Genomic DNA, 13295 nt, shown 5'->3' with positions numbered 1-13295 from the left:
GAATAGCAGAATGTGTTTTGGGGTGTAATTTGTGGTATGCATATGCTGTGTGTGAGAAATAACCTGCTAATATGACAGAAACTAGAAAAATGTATTTATTTTTACAGAATTTTTCATTTTTTTCTTTTTATAGGGCAAAAAATAAAAAACCCAATGGTGATTAAATACCACCAAAAGAAAGCTCTATTTGTGTGAAAAAAAGGACAACAATTTCATATGGGTACAATGTTCTAAGACTGAGTAATTGTCATTCAAATTGTTAGTGCACCGAAAGCTGAAAATGGATCTGGTTAGGAAGGGGGTTTAAAGCAGTAGTTCCCCCTCCAAAAAAATTTTACCCTTAGATTGATGCTCATTTTGTCTAGGGGAATTGGCTATTTGTTTTAAAATCGACGCTGTACTTACCGTTGTAGAGAGCGATCTTCTCCGCCGCTTCCGGGTATGGTCTTCGGGTATGGGCGTTCCTTCTTGATTGACAGTCTTCCGACAGGCTTCCGACGGTCGCATCCATCGCGTCACGATTTTCCGAAAGTAGCCAAACGTCGGTGCGCAGGCGCCGTATAGAGCCATGCCGACGTTCGGCTTCTTTTGGCTGCTCGTGACGCGATGGATGCGACCGTCGGAAGCCTGTCGGAAGACTGTCAATCAAGAAGGAACAAAATGAGCATCAATCTAAGGGTAAAACATTTTTGGAGGGGGAACTACCGCTTTAAGTGCCCAGTGGTCAAGTGGTTAAGCAGCGCTCTGGTGGCGCACGCGTGCCCCCTACACCGTGTGCACAAAATCACGTAATGCTGCAGTATATATGCGGTGGGCGGTCCGGAAGCGGATAAATGATATAAAGCACTAGAATTCAGTAAACTGTACAGATTGCACTGCAAAGAAAATACAGTGCATACAGTTCATAATTACTCAACCTCAGAATGAGTGCCTGGCAGTGTTGCCAACCACCCATAAATTTGTGGACAGTTTGTAAAAATCGGCCAATTTTTACCCTGTCCATAAATGTCTGGGGATGGCAACCACTGCCTATAAAAAATGTGACTGCAGGTCAGCTTCGGAACTGCACATGTACAGTTCTGAACTCGCTCGCCAAGTGGCATTAAATATCACCACTGAAATAGATGAAATATGGAAAATTTCTAGTAAACTAGCAGACCAAAAAATAGAAACTACTCTGTTTCATCTGTGGTAGAAATATAGAAAGGGGTTTGAATTTTCTTGGTTCATTCACTTCCGACATTAAATATGCCTTTCTGGAAACAGGTAAAAAGTGTACCTTTGCTACAAATACATATTTTTTGTGTTATTGTTATGCACTTTAGTTGTGTTGTTCTTAAATACAGTAATTTTTTATATTTTAATTATAGTATTGCTTATTTTATTCTCCTTTGTAGATCCTACTGCTACCTACCCTACAGGCAGAGGATGCTTGACATTGATGCCATACACACTGGTCACTCATTATAAGATTACAGTCCTGCGCCCAGTCCTCCTGGTCCCTTCTCTGCTAAGAAGAATCCTGAGTGAGAAACTATGTGCAAATAAAGACTACATGAAATGTGACACAGGTATATTCAACACTCTTTCAGCAATATTTAACTGTAATCTGAATGATATCCACATTTTATCTTACAATTCTGAAGCTAAATGGGCTATGAAAATTTCACTACAGTGGTGTCCCTGTGTATGTGACTCCTCAATACAACAAAATGATTCCTATTAAAGCGGGGGTTCACCCTTAGAGGGCACTTTTTCCCCTTAGATTCCTGCTCGTTTTCTCTAGGGGAATCGGCTATTTGTTTTAAAATATGTGCAGTACTTACCCGTTTACGAGATGCATCCTCTCCGTCGCTTCCGGGTATGGGCTGCGGGAATGAGCGTTCCTTCTTGATTGACAGTCTTCCGAGAGGCTTCCGACGGTCGCATCCATCGCGTCACGATTTTCCGAAAGAAGCCGAACGTCGGTGCGCAGGCGCAGTATAGAGCCGCACCGACGTTCGGCTTCTTTCGGCTACGAGTGACGCGATGGATGCGACCGTCGGAAGCCTCTCGGAAGACTGTCAATCAAGAAGGAACGCCCGCTCCCGAAGACCCATACCCGGAAGCGACGGAAGAAGATGCACCTCGAAAACGGGTAAGTACTGCTCATATTTTAATACAAATAGCCAATTCCCCTAGACCGAACGAGCAGGAATCTAAGGGGAGAAAAAAAAATTTAATAAATGGGTGAACTCCCGTTTTTAATATTTTCAGGTTCTCTGTGGTGGATTACACATTTCTCCCATTTTATATTACTTTTACACTGATAGTCAGTGGACAGCTCCCTAATAAGAGTATTGGTGAGCAGTGAAAAAGACATGGCTAGTAAATTGAAGCATGTAAGAAAAGAAATGGCTGCACATCCAGGAATTCCAATTGCCTCATTAAGCACAAGATGTTTGTGTGAAACGCGTCTACGTGACCTCGTGTTGGTGTCTTTGGTGTTATCACTTTGAACAATAAAAGGCAATTGGAACTCCTGGATGTGCAGCCATTTTTTTCTTACAAGTTGTGAGGATGGGACCCTGTGCTGGGTGAGAAATGGCTGTTTTACGCCAGATTCTGGAAAGAGACACAAGTTAATTGGTCAGCTGTGGTTGGGGCTTTTTAAGGCTGATCTAAACAGCATTCAGGGCTCCACCCCACAGACAGGAAGTCTGTACCCAGGACCCAGGTGAGCGCCCATCTCTGAGAGAAGAGAGAGGCTGCATGGGTTGCAGCTAGAAGCTGTGTGCTTCAGGAACATCAAACGCTGTGTGCGAATCAAACGCTGTGTGCGGATAAATCGCTGTGTGCGAATTAAACGCTGTGTGCGAACTGTTGATGTTTTTCCAGGATACAGGAATGATGAAACCCCCCCTGCGAGGGCTACTTTTGTTTTCTTTGAACTTTTCTTTTAAATAAAAGTGGGCTACCAGGCCCTTAAAACTCAGTTCCAGATTGGCGTCTCACTGAAAAATCTACCATTGGAGTATGATCCCCCAATCTTACAAATGGTGGAGGTATTGCTTCGGGCAGTTTGGAAGAGTTCCAGATCCGCGCATACCAAACAGTGAGTAACCGTGTGTTTTGCAGCAATGCTATGATGAACAGCCAATATGAACTGAGGGTTGAAAGTTTTCTGCTGTAAACTGCTGCTAGCTGTGTGTGGCAGTCAGGAGAACAGCATTGCACAGAAGTTCAATTAAGGGACTGTGTTGCACATGGCCTGAGAAGACATATCCATTTGGGAAGGCCCAGTGAATGGATGGTTCGAGTGGAATCGCAGAGAGTGAAGTCTGCATGTGAAAGTGTGCTGTTTTGCAAGTCTTGGAGACCGCACACCAACATTTTTTTTGTGTTAAGAAGGAACTGTGTGATAAACTATTGCCCTGTTTGCAGCGATGGGAAGGTCAAATCGCAAACAGAAAGCAATATTTGCTGAAATGAGAGACAGAACTTTGTGGCTGGAGGGTTTGTTGCCGACAGAACAAGCCCCAGAATCGTGCAAAAAGCACTTGACTGCGCTGAACCAAGCCAAAGGAAAAGTGCATGCTGATGCCCCTGGCAACGCTGGTGTAGGTCGGCCAGCTATCAAGGTGAAAAGTTTTGGAAGCCAGGTGCGCTGTTTGCGATGCAGTGAGTGGGGGCATGAAGTTTCCAAATGCCCTTTGTCCCAGGCTTCAACAAAGCAAAGGTATGAGAAGCCTGCGCTGAATGTAAAGAGTGAGCAGATGGGTACAGTTGCCCATAGCAACGCCTATGATGTCAGGTCAGTGGACCGCAAGACAAAGATATTGCCTACAGAGAGTCCTGGCAGGTTTAAAGCAACGCCGCTTCATGGAGAGAGAAGTTTACGTGGGTCAGAAAGCCAGCAACTTGCAGCTGGGAGAGCACCGTTTCCGTTAGCAACCAGAGAAAATGTGTCAGATGCAAGTGAAATTCTGCATGTTGGGAGAGTGTCATCTCCCTTAGCAACAGGAGAACGTCGCCAAGTGCCATGCCTGGAATGTGGTCAGCTGGGGCAGGGCATATTTTTTTGCCCTAGATTTTGGGGTGCAGTTGAAAGTGAAGTTGATGAGCAGAACTCTTTTTCGGTGGGCCAAGTTTATTTTTCAGATGTGTTTGCAGTCACCCCTGGCAACAAGAAGTTTTCTGTTGTGTCTGCAGGGGGTGTTAAACAGTGGGAGATGCCTGCTGTAATTTCGTCCTGTGGCCACCAGGAGGAGTTCACCAGTGAATATGCAGCTGAGAGACAAGGCACTCAAGTGAAGATCGATTTGCCGACTTCAGAATATGGTAAGACTGTTGCAATTTCTGTTTCAAGTGAAGTGTGTCCGGTGAGGAGATCGGCAGAAGTTGTAAAGATGGACTTGCTGCAGTGTGCTACCCAGATCAGTGGGGAGACACAGGGTAAAGCCCTGCTTGCAGCAAGGTCAAGGTCTAAAATGGACATATAGACTATGGGTGCACCTAAGGTAGTCCAGCAGAATGTTGAGAGAGAGATATGTTAGGGGTGACCAAAACAGTTGGTGTGTCATGTTCCCCAGCTGCTGCGGAGTTGCCAATGGAAACCGCCAAGGAGCCTGTATTGGTAAGGCAAGGGGTTTCCCAGGACAACTGTGAAGCCGCCCTAGTGTGCAAAATAGTTCCTTTGGAGAGGAAGGGTGATGTGCTGAGTCGCATGCAGGTTGCCATGCATTCTGACAAAAGTCAGTCTGATAGAGATTATAAAACTGCTATGTTTATGAATGCTGATGTTGAAGATGTTGTTGATGATACATGTACTTATGGTGATGTGTTCACTAGTAATGAGGTAGGGGTGATCGCTAAGCAGGATATGCGATTCACCTTAGCAACGGTAGATAAGGCTGCAGATGTGTCCTTAGAAACCTCCATGAAGCTCTGTGTGTTGGAGTCAGAGGTTGCCGGGGGCAACTGTAGTGCCGCTCTGATGGATAAAAGGGTACTTGACCTTGGTGATGAGGAAAATGGTAAAACTCAAATGTTTAAAATTACTTGTAGTGATAATGGGTTACTACGGTCTGTCACTGCTGGCAGGAAAAGTTCTCATGAGTTTAATGAAGCGCCAGCTGAGCAATGTGGTGAAGTTATGTTATTGCAGTCTGCTGTGTTTAAAAATGTGTTTGCAGTGGACACAATTTCTGCTATGCAAAATGGAGAGACTGCAGGGCCGGTAGACACGGGTGTGTTGGCTTTTGCAGAAGTTAACCCTCTCCAGTTGGAAGGATCTGAAAAGGGCGCATACATAGCAGAGGTTTTGTCCTCAACAAAAGAGATGGTGAGCTTCAGAATGATATGGTAATGGATAGCGATTTGGAATCGCTCAGTGTTGCTGGAAGTGAGAGGATGAGTGTCGCACATGCGATTTGCAGTGCTCAAGGGAAGCCGCAAGTTTTGTCAGTTGCCTCTGAGGTCTCTTTAAATAACTCAGCCTCTCACACTTTAGCAAATGAGCTCCTACACATCGTTGGTAAAGGGAAAATTCCTAGAGTTGTGTGTTTTAGATGTGGCATGCCTAGAAATAACTGAGATGTTGTTGCAATTGGTGAAAACCTTTCCAATGTACACCTGCATGTATCCACAGCAGAGGAGTGACGTGGTACTGCGTAGTACCAATCGGTGGACACAGGTGGTACAGACATGGTTAGGCAGTGTTGATGAAAATTTGTTGCTGTACTGTTGGTTAATTTTGTGTAAGGTTGTCTCACAGTTCTCTTCGAGAGTGCTTCCAGCGGCAGTTGTGTGCAGAAGGCGCTCAGGAGAATTGTTGGAAATAATAGAGTGGAAGTCTCTCCGTGTGCTGATGTGATGGGATGTATTCCTACTGGTGCGGTCCGAGGTACGGCTGAGCAGTGGTTGGTACATGGCGCGCGTACTGTCTCACCCTCTAGACCTCATGTAAAGGAAGGGCTAGGAATGGACGTGGCAGTAGTGGGAATTCAGTCCATCTCTCGCAAAGAGGTGCAGTTTGAGGTACCCGGAGACACTTTGACAGGAAATAACAATAGTGGTAACTGTAACGAAAATGTGTGTGAGAAGCACTGTAGAGCACTGTCAGACAATTCTGAGCTATTGGTTGAGGTACCAATGGACACAGAAGTGGTTAAAGAGTGGTATGGAAAAATGTGCGTTGGTAGGACAATTTCTATCGTAGTGTTGGACAACAGGGGGCGATGTGAAACTGCGGGATTGTCCCATAGGGATTAGCTGCTTGCCTGTAGGTGGTCCCTCCATAGACACTGTCCTAGCAAACAAGGGGACAAGAGGTCCCAATGACAATGTTGAGTTGAGTAACCCTTTGTGGAACAGTGCCAGTGAGGTTACACAGAAAGGTGTGTTGATCTCAGATGGTTTGGTTGCCAAAGGTAAGAGTGCCCCTGTAGAGAAAAGGTTGGGCAGGCTAGGGCTCCTGCTGCTGATAGTTGGCACAGGGGCGCCACGGTGAAGTGTTGGCAACATACCCGAAAAACATGGGCCTACGCAGCCTATGACTGGCCTGGAGGTGTCCCATTGGTGGTGGGAGGTCTATGTGTTCCTCCCTCAGGTTCGAAACAGGAGGGGAGGATATGTGAGGATGGGACCCTGTGCTGGGTGAGAAATGGCTGTTTTACGCCAGATTCTGGAAAGAGACACAAGTTAATTGGTCAGCTGTGGTTTGGGCTTTTTAAGGCTGATCTAAACAGCATTCAGGGCCCCACCCCACAGACAGGAAGTCTGTACCCAGGAGCCAGGTGAGCTCCCATCTCTGAGAGAAGAGAGAGGCTGCATGGGTTGCAGCTAGAAGCTGTGTGCTTCAGGAAGATTAACGCTGTGTGCAGATAAGTCGCTGTGTGCGAATCAAACGTGTGTGTGTGGATAAATCGATGTGTGCGGATAAATCGCTGTGTGCAAATTAAACGCTGTGTGCGAACTGTTGATGTTTTTCCCGGATACAGGAATGATGAAACCCCCCTGCGAGGGCTACTTTTCTTTTCTTTGAACTTTTCTTTTAAATAAAAGTGGGCTACCAGGCCCTTAAAACTCAGTTCCGAATTGGCGTCTCACTGAAAAACGCATCTACCATTGGAGTATGATCCCCCAATCTTACAAAGTTTTCCAAAGAGGCGTCCAGGGCTGGCACTCTACGAGATATTCCACCTCAGGTTATCATCATACACCTGGAGCAGCAGCTCTTTTTCTTAGTAAATTGAAGCACCTTGATGGTCACTGCAAATGCCCCTTTACATTAATAGTCAGAATGTATGTATGTTACATCGGTGGTCATTGGTCATAAGTGAAGTGCCCCTTACAATGTTAGTAAATGTAGAATTGGCCCTTATATTGGTATTTAGGGGTGGCGTGCAACCTTACATTGGAGGTTGGTGGAGCACAGCCCCCTTACATTGGTTGATATGATTAAGCACTCTTTTGTGTGAAACGCATTAACTGTATGTCAAGGCCTTGTGCTGTTTGTCCCATTTTTGGAGGAATAACTGACTTTTATTGGATGATATCAGCAGTTTGCAGCCACTTTTTACTTTCTTCTTCCCCTTACATTGGTGGTTAGTGGAGAGGCATCTCCTATATTGGTGGTCAGTAGTAAGGTTCCATCTTACTTTGGTTATTAGAAGATGGGTGTTTTAATAGCAGCCTTGGTTGTCTTGTGGTCATTGGCAAGAAGGATACTCCCTTAAATTGGTGGCCAGTAAAAAAAAAAGAATGCCCCTTATATTGGTGGTCAGTGGAAGAAATGCCCCCTTACATAAGAGGTCAGTAAAAAGAAGAATGCCGCTTATATTGTGGTCAGTGGGAAGATTTCCCCTTGCGTTTAGTGGTCAGTAAAAAGAAGAATGCCGCTTATATTGCAGTCAGTGGGAAGAATGCCCCTTGTAATAGTGGTCAGTAAAAGGATGCCCCTTATATTGTGGTCAGTGGGAAGAATGCCCCCTTACATTGGTGGTTAGTGGAAGAAATATTCTTTCTCACATTATTGGTCAGTGGAAGAATTACTGTTTACATCAATGGTCAGTGGAAAGAATGACCCCTTAAATTGATGGTCAGTGGAAAAAAAGAATACATCCTTTAATTGGTGGTCAGTGGATGGCAGAGTGGCCCTTGGTGCTTAGTCAGAGGAAGATTGCACCAGCATTGGTGGTCAATGATGCTGCATCATTGGTGTCAGTGATTGCTTCCCTGAAGGAACAATTTATGGCCTGCACTGCTCTCTGGTTCTGCTGAGTGATGTTTCCACTAGCACTACTCGGGCACCATGAGGTGGGAGATCAATCTGTTCAGGACAACCTGCACTCCAATGGGTTTCACTGACCTGGAATACCAGGAATGAGCTTAGTGATGCCCATACATGCCCACTCTTATTGATGATGACACCTAGGTAGCCTGCTCTCACCGCCTCACTTTTTTTATGCCACTGCTGCTTTGCGTATGTACTTTGATATGTATTCTCACTGAAGCCATTCCTTTTAGAATGTTTGACCGATGCTGAATATGCAGCAAGAAATCAACGTGGAGACATAATTGGTGAAAAGGAGGGAGAGGGCATACGCTGCTGGTATACTAGACAGAATGTGGAATCTGTAGCCCAACAGGTAAGAATTCAGAAGGCTTTAAAGGGTTTCCAATAAAAAATACATTTTAATTTGTTTTTTTAAAAGATGTAGCTGGGTTTAAATGACCCAATGATGTATCATATTTCTTGGGTAATCCAAGATAAACTCTAAACTCCATTTAAAGCTCACAATGTATACTAAGTATCCTAATTTCCATAGAAATGTGTCCAAAAGGGTCATACTTTACCTTAATGTAATCATACCATTAAAATGTGCTGTTCCCATGACAATGTTTAACTGGTGTCAGGACAGGTGTAGATCACATTATCATTTAAATGTGATCTACTTGTAGCAATACCCAGGTCTGCTTGGATTTACCTGCTCATCTGCACCACCATGACCCTATGAACATTACATCCCACCTGACACTCTGGGTTCAGACATCTTTGCATCACCTTAAAGTAATAACAAACAAATCAGTGAGTTTATATCCTATTAACGTTTACTGGAATCAGTGCTGGGATAAGGTCATTTGGTGCCCAGGGCGAAGGAGGCAAACTGCGCCCCCCCCCCCAATTATCTTTGCCGTTCATCGTCGTTGCTGTGACTATCTGTGCCTCTCTGGAAATTTCCGCAGGTATTCTTGCCCACTCAGAACCCTTTCCTTTTGCTAAAAGGTACTTCTCTCTTATAAAGGGCTTTTGCAGGAATGAAACATTCTCTCCTGCTACCCCAAACAGTGGTAGTTACTGTATGCCCCCCCCCCCCCCTGTATTTTACATGGGGGGTGCTCTTTTTCTTACACTACTTTGAAACAAAGTACCCTAGAAGCCAGTCCTCCTTGCTTCACAGGGGCTTTTCCTATGACCTTTATGAGAATGTTCTTCTTATTCCCCCTTTCCTGCCCCAAAGACATGTCAACCTCTTTCTATATGTCTTATGGATGGGGTTGGAAATGTCAGCCATGACTACCTGCCATGTATTATCTTGTTTGACTCCTCTGTCAGAGCCACTGGTCACTGATTCATTAGTAATTGACCAGTAGCAGTAAATTAACCCCTTTGTGCTGCATTAGTTGCACCAGTGTCAGGGTTAATTAATGCACTAATGCAGCACAAAGGGGTTAATTAACTGCCACTGGTCAGCCACTGCCACTGGTCGGGAATGTGTACTGTGCAGTGGTGAGAAGTGCATATCACACAAAGCACACACAAAAAATCAGCAAAAGGGACAGTACTTACATTCAATGCAAAGCATCCATTGTGCTCAGGTATATGCAGCATATAGCCCTGTGTATAGAGTGCAGGGGTCAGGAAAATGTAACAGAGGGTATCACACAGCATGCAGTGGTAAAGCATATGTAATATGCAGATCAGCATACAGAATGCAGGGCCCAGGAGTATGTAACGCAAAACCCTTTGTACAGAATACAGCATGCAGTAGTACCATCCCAAGGCCTTTAATATGTAACATACAGCCATGCATTACATACGCTTGCTCACTGAACTCTGTATGCTTTACTGTCCCCCATCCCTGGTCTTCCCCAAGCAAAAATCCCCCTTCCCTCAAGTATTCTACCTCTGTGTCCCCTCTTCCACAGCTCACCTTTGCCCCTCCCCATCAACATATCACTTCTACACCCCCAGTCCACAACTTACCTCTGCACCCCCATTATCTCTGCACCTCAATCTAAAGCTCACCCTAATCCACAGCTCTCACCTTTGCCACCCCCCATGTTTCACTTTTGCACCCCCAGCTTCCCCCATGGCTCTCGCCTCTGCACAACCTTCCCCCACCCTCCACAGCTCTCACTTTGCACAACCTGCCTTCTGCAGCTCTCCCCTCTGCACAGGGCTCCCCCTTTCCAGTTCTCCTCTCCCTCTCTGCACAAATCCACCCCCCTCCACACTTTCCCAGTTCTCCTCTCTGCATACATCCCCCCAGCTCTCCCTCATGTGCAAATCATCCCCCACTCTGCACGCATCCCCCAGCTCCCCATGTACAAATCCCCCCCCAGATCCTCTCTCTGCACACATCCCCCCCAAGATCCCCTCCATGAACAATCCACCCCAGATCCCCTCTCTGCACACATCCACCCCAGATCCCCTCTCTGCACACATCCACCCCAGATCCTCTCTCTGCACACATCCACCCCAGATCCCCTCTCTGCAACCATCCACCCCAGATCCCCTCTCTGCAACCATCCACCCCAGATCCCCTCTCTGCAACCATCCACCCCAGATCCTCTCTCTGCACACATCCACCCCAGATCCTCTCTCTGCACACATCCACCCCAGATCCTCTCTCTGCACACATCCACCCCAGATCCTCTCTCTGCACACATCCACCCCAGATCCCCTCTCTGCACACATCCACCCCAGATCCCCTCTCTGCACACATCCACCCCAGATCCCCTCTCTGCACACATCCACCCCAGATCCCCTCTCTGCAACCATCCACCCCAGATCCCCTCTCTGCAACCATCCACCCCAGATCCCCTCTCTGCACACATCCACCCCAGATCCCCTCTCTGCACACATCCACCCCAGATCCCCTCTCTGCACACATCCACCCCAGATCCCCTCTCTGCAACCATCCACCCCAGATCCTCTCTCTGCACACATCCACCCCAGATCCCCTCTCTGCACACATCCACCCCAGATCCCCTCTCTGCACACATCCACCCCAGATCCCCTCTCTGCAACCATCCACCCCAGATCCTCTCTCTGCACACATCCACCCCAGATCCTCTCTCTGCAACCATCCACCCCAGATCCCCTCTCTGCAACCATCCACCCCAGATCCCCTCTCTGCAACCATCCACCCCAGATCCTCTCTCTGCAACCATCCACCCCAGATCCTCTCTCTGCACACATCCACCCCAGATCCCCTCTCTGCAACCATCCACCCCAGATCCTCTCTCTGCAACCATCCACCCCAGATCTCCTCCATGTACAATCCACCCCAGATCCCCTCTCTGCACACATCCACCCCAGATCCCCTCTCTGCACACATCCACCCTAGATCTCCTCCATGCTACCCCCCCCCCCTTTCACTGTTCCCTCTCTCAGCACATATTCCCCCCTCCCCCACACCTTTACAGTGCACTCCTCTCTGCACCTCAGGCTTTGGCAACCCCTCACCTCTTCTGACGGGCACAAGTCTCAATGGTATGCACAGGCTTTTTTTTTATTATTCAGTAGAGTACAGAGAGCTCTGCCTGCTGTAGTACAGAACCGAGGAGGAGTTTCAGAGCTCCTCGGCTCAGTGCTGCACAGTGATGTACCAGTAGTGGCAGCAAGCAGGGACAATCTGCCTCTGCAATCAATTTCAGTAGCTTACAGTAGTGGGAGCAGAATTGGGCTCGAGGGCAGCAGCAGTGAGTGCCCAGAGCTAACCCAGAAAAGTCAGGAGAGGAAGTGAGCTGTTCAGAAAACTTCCTCTACTGGCTATGTAATGTGTTACGTGACAAGTCAGAGAGGAGAGGGCTGTCAGAGGTGAAGAAAGTCCTGGCAATACACACACTTTGTTGCTGTACTTCTCCTGGTTCCTCCTCGGCGGCTCCTCTCACAGCTTCAGCAGCAGCTCTCTTCTCTCCTCCTATCCCGCCTCCGGCTGTGAGTGATGTCACGCTGCCGGGACGGGACTACAAAGTCCCTTCATAGGGGGAGAGAAGGAGCAGCGCTGACATGTATGGCTGGTGTGGACGGTGTAGGCGGGTGCAGGAGCGCACTCAGCACATTACAGTAGAAGGTACAGATGACTATAGCACAGCAAGTGGCGCCGGCTAATGTGGTACAGTGAAGCACACTGCTGGCACTTCACCTGCGCCCCCTCCTGTCCGCAAATGGTAGCGCCCAGGGCATCCGCTCCTTCGGCCCCTGCCTTGTACCGGCCCTGACTGGAATAACTCAGCAGAAGAATCCCTCTAGAATAATACAAGTTAAGATAATTTGGCAAGAAGAGTATATTATATACATGTACAGTATGTACAATGGAGTACCACTTGAATATGACTTGAAAGGATAAGGAAAAGTTAGGCATTAATTCTGGCAAGACTTCTAAATGGGGAACCCAGGCCGGCCTATTTCACTTTTAATGATACTAATCCCTTTGGTTTGGCTCACAAAGATGTTGTCAGTTGGTGCAGGGCCGTCTTTAATATGGTTTGGGCCCTGGGCAAACATTTTTTTTGGGCCCCCCTCCAGCTTATTTTGGACCTGACTGGTTCACATGTATGTTTTGGCGGTCCTCATTTGTGCAGGTACAGCAGCCCATTGATTTGAATGGGCTGCCATGCCTTTGTTTCCTGCAGAAAAAAGGTGCATTCAGCATTTTAAAAATACAGTTGCCTTGAAATCCATTCTGCTTTTGCACCATGCTACTTACCTGCAGTTCTTGCACACACAAACGCACTGTGTTTTTAAAAGCGTGACCTAAACATCTTAAAATGCAGCAAGTTTGAAAGTGCGGGAACTGCAGATAAGTCACAGCAGACAGCAGAATGGACAGACAGTGCTGTATTTCAGTGCTTGATGGGCATAGGCGTGCCGTGTGCGCAGCCTATTACATGAGGCATGCGCTTTTCTTTGCAGGAAACGCAGGCATGGCGGCCCATTCAAATGAATGGGCTGCTGTGCCTGCACAAATGTGGGCCGCCAAAACACATACATGTGAACCAGCCAGGCCCAAAATAAGCCCATC

At 47.1% G+C, this 13295-nt stretch overlaps 1 protein-coding gene across 4 annotated transcripts in view; it reads left to right on the top strand.

Annotated features, from left to right (window-relative positions):
* The window catches only part of CARD14 (caspase recruitment domain family member 14), a 164867-nt gene that overhangs the window by 138536 nt on the left and 13036 nt on the right, over positions 1 to 13295 (top strand). For all 4 annotated transcript variants that reach the window (XM_040331230.1, XM_040331228.1, XM_040331229.1 and 1 more), the window contains exons 19-20: positions 1398 to 1571; positions 8509 to 8630. In XM_040331230.1, coding sequence (XP_040187164.1) covers positions 1398 to 1571; positions 8509 to 8630 — 296 coding nt within the window. The remainder of the gene's footprint in view (positions 1 to 1397; positions 1572 to 8508; positions 8631 to 13295) is intronic.

Source organism: Rana temporaria, chromosome 12 (assembly GCF_905171775.1).
Source record: "Rana temporaria chromosome 12, aRanTem1.1, whole genome shotgun sequence".
NCBI classification, from domain to species: Eukaryota; Metazoa; Chordata; class Amphibia; order Anura; family Ranidae; genus Rana; species Rana temporaria.
Note: the sequence above shows the minus strand (reverse complement) of the source record. Positions and strands in the feature narration are given on the sequence as shown.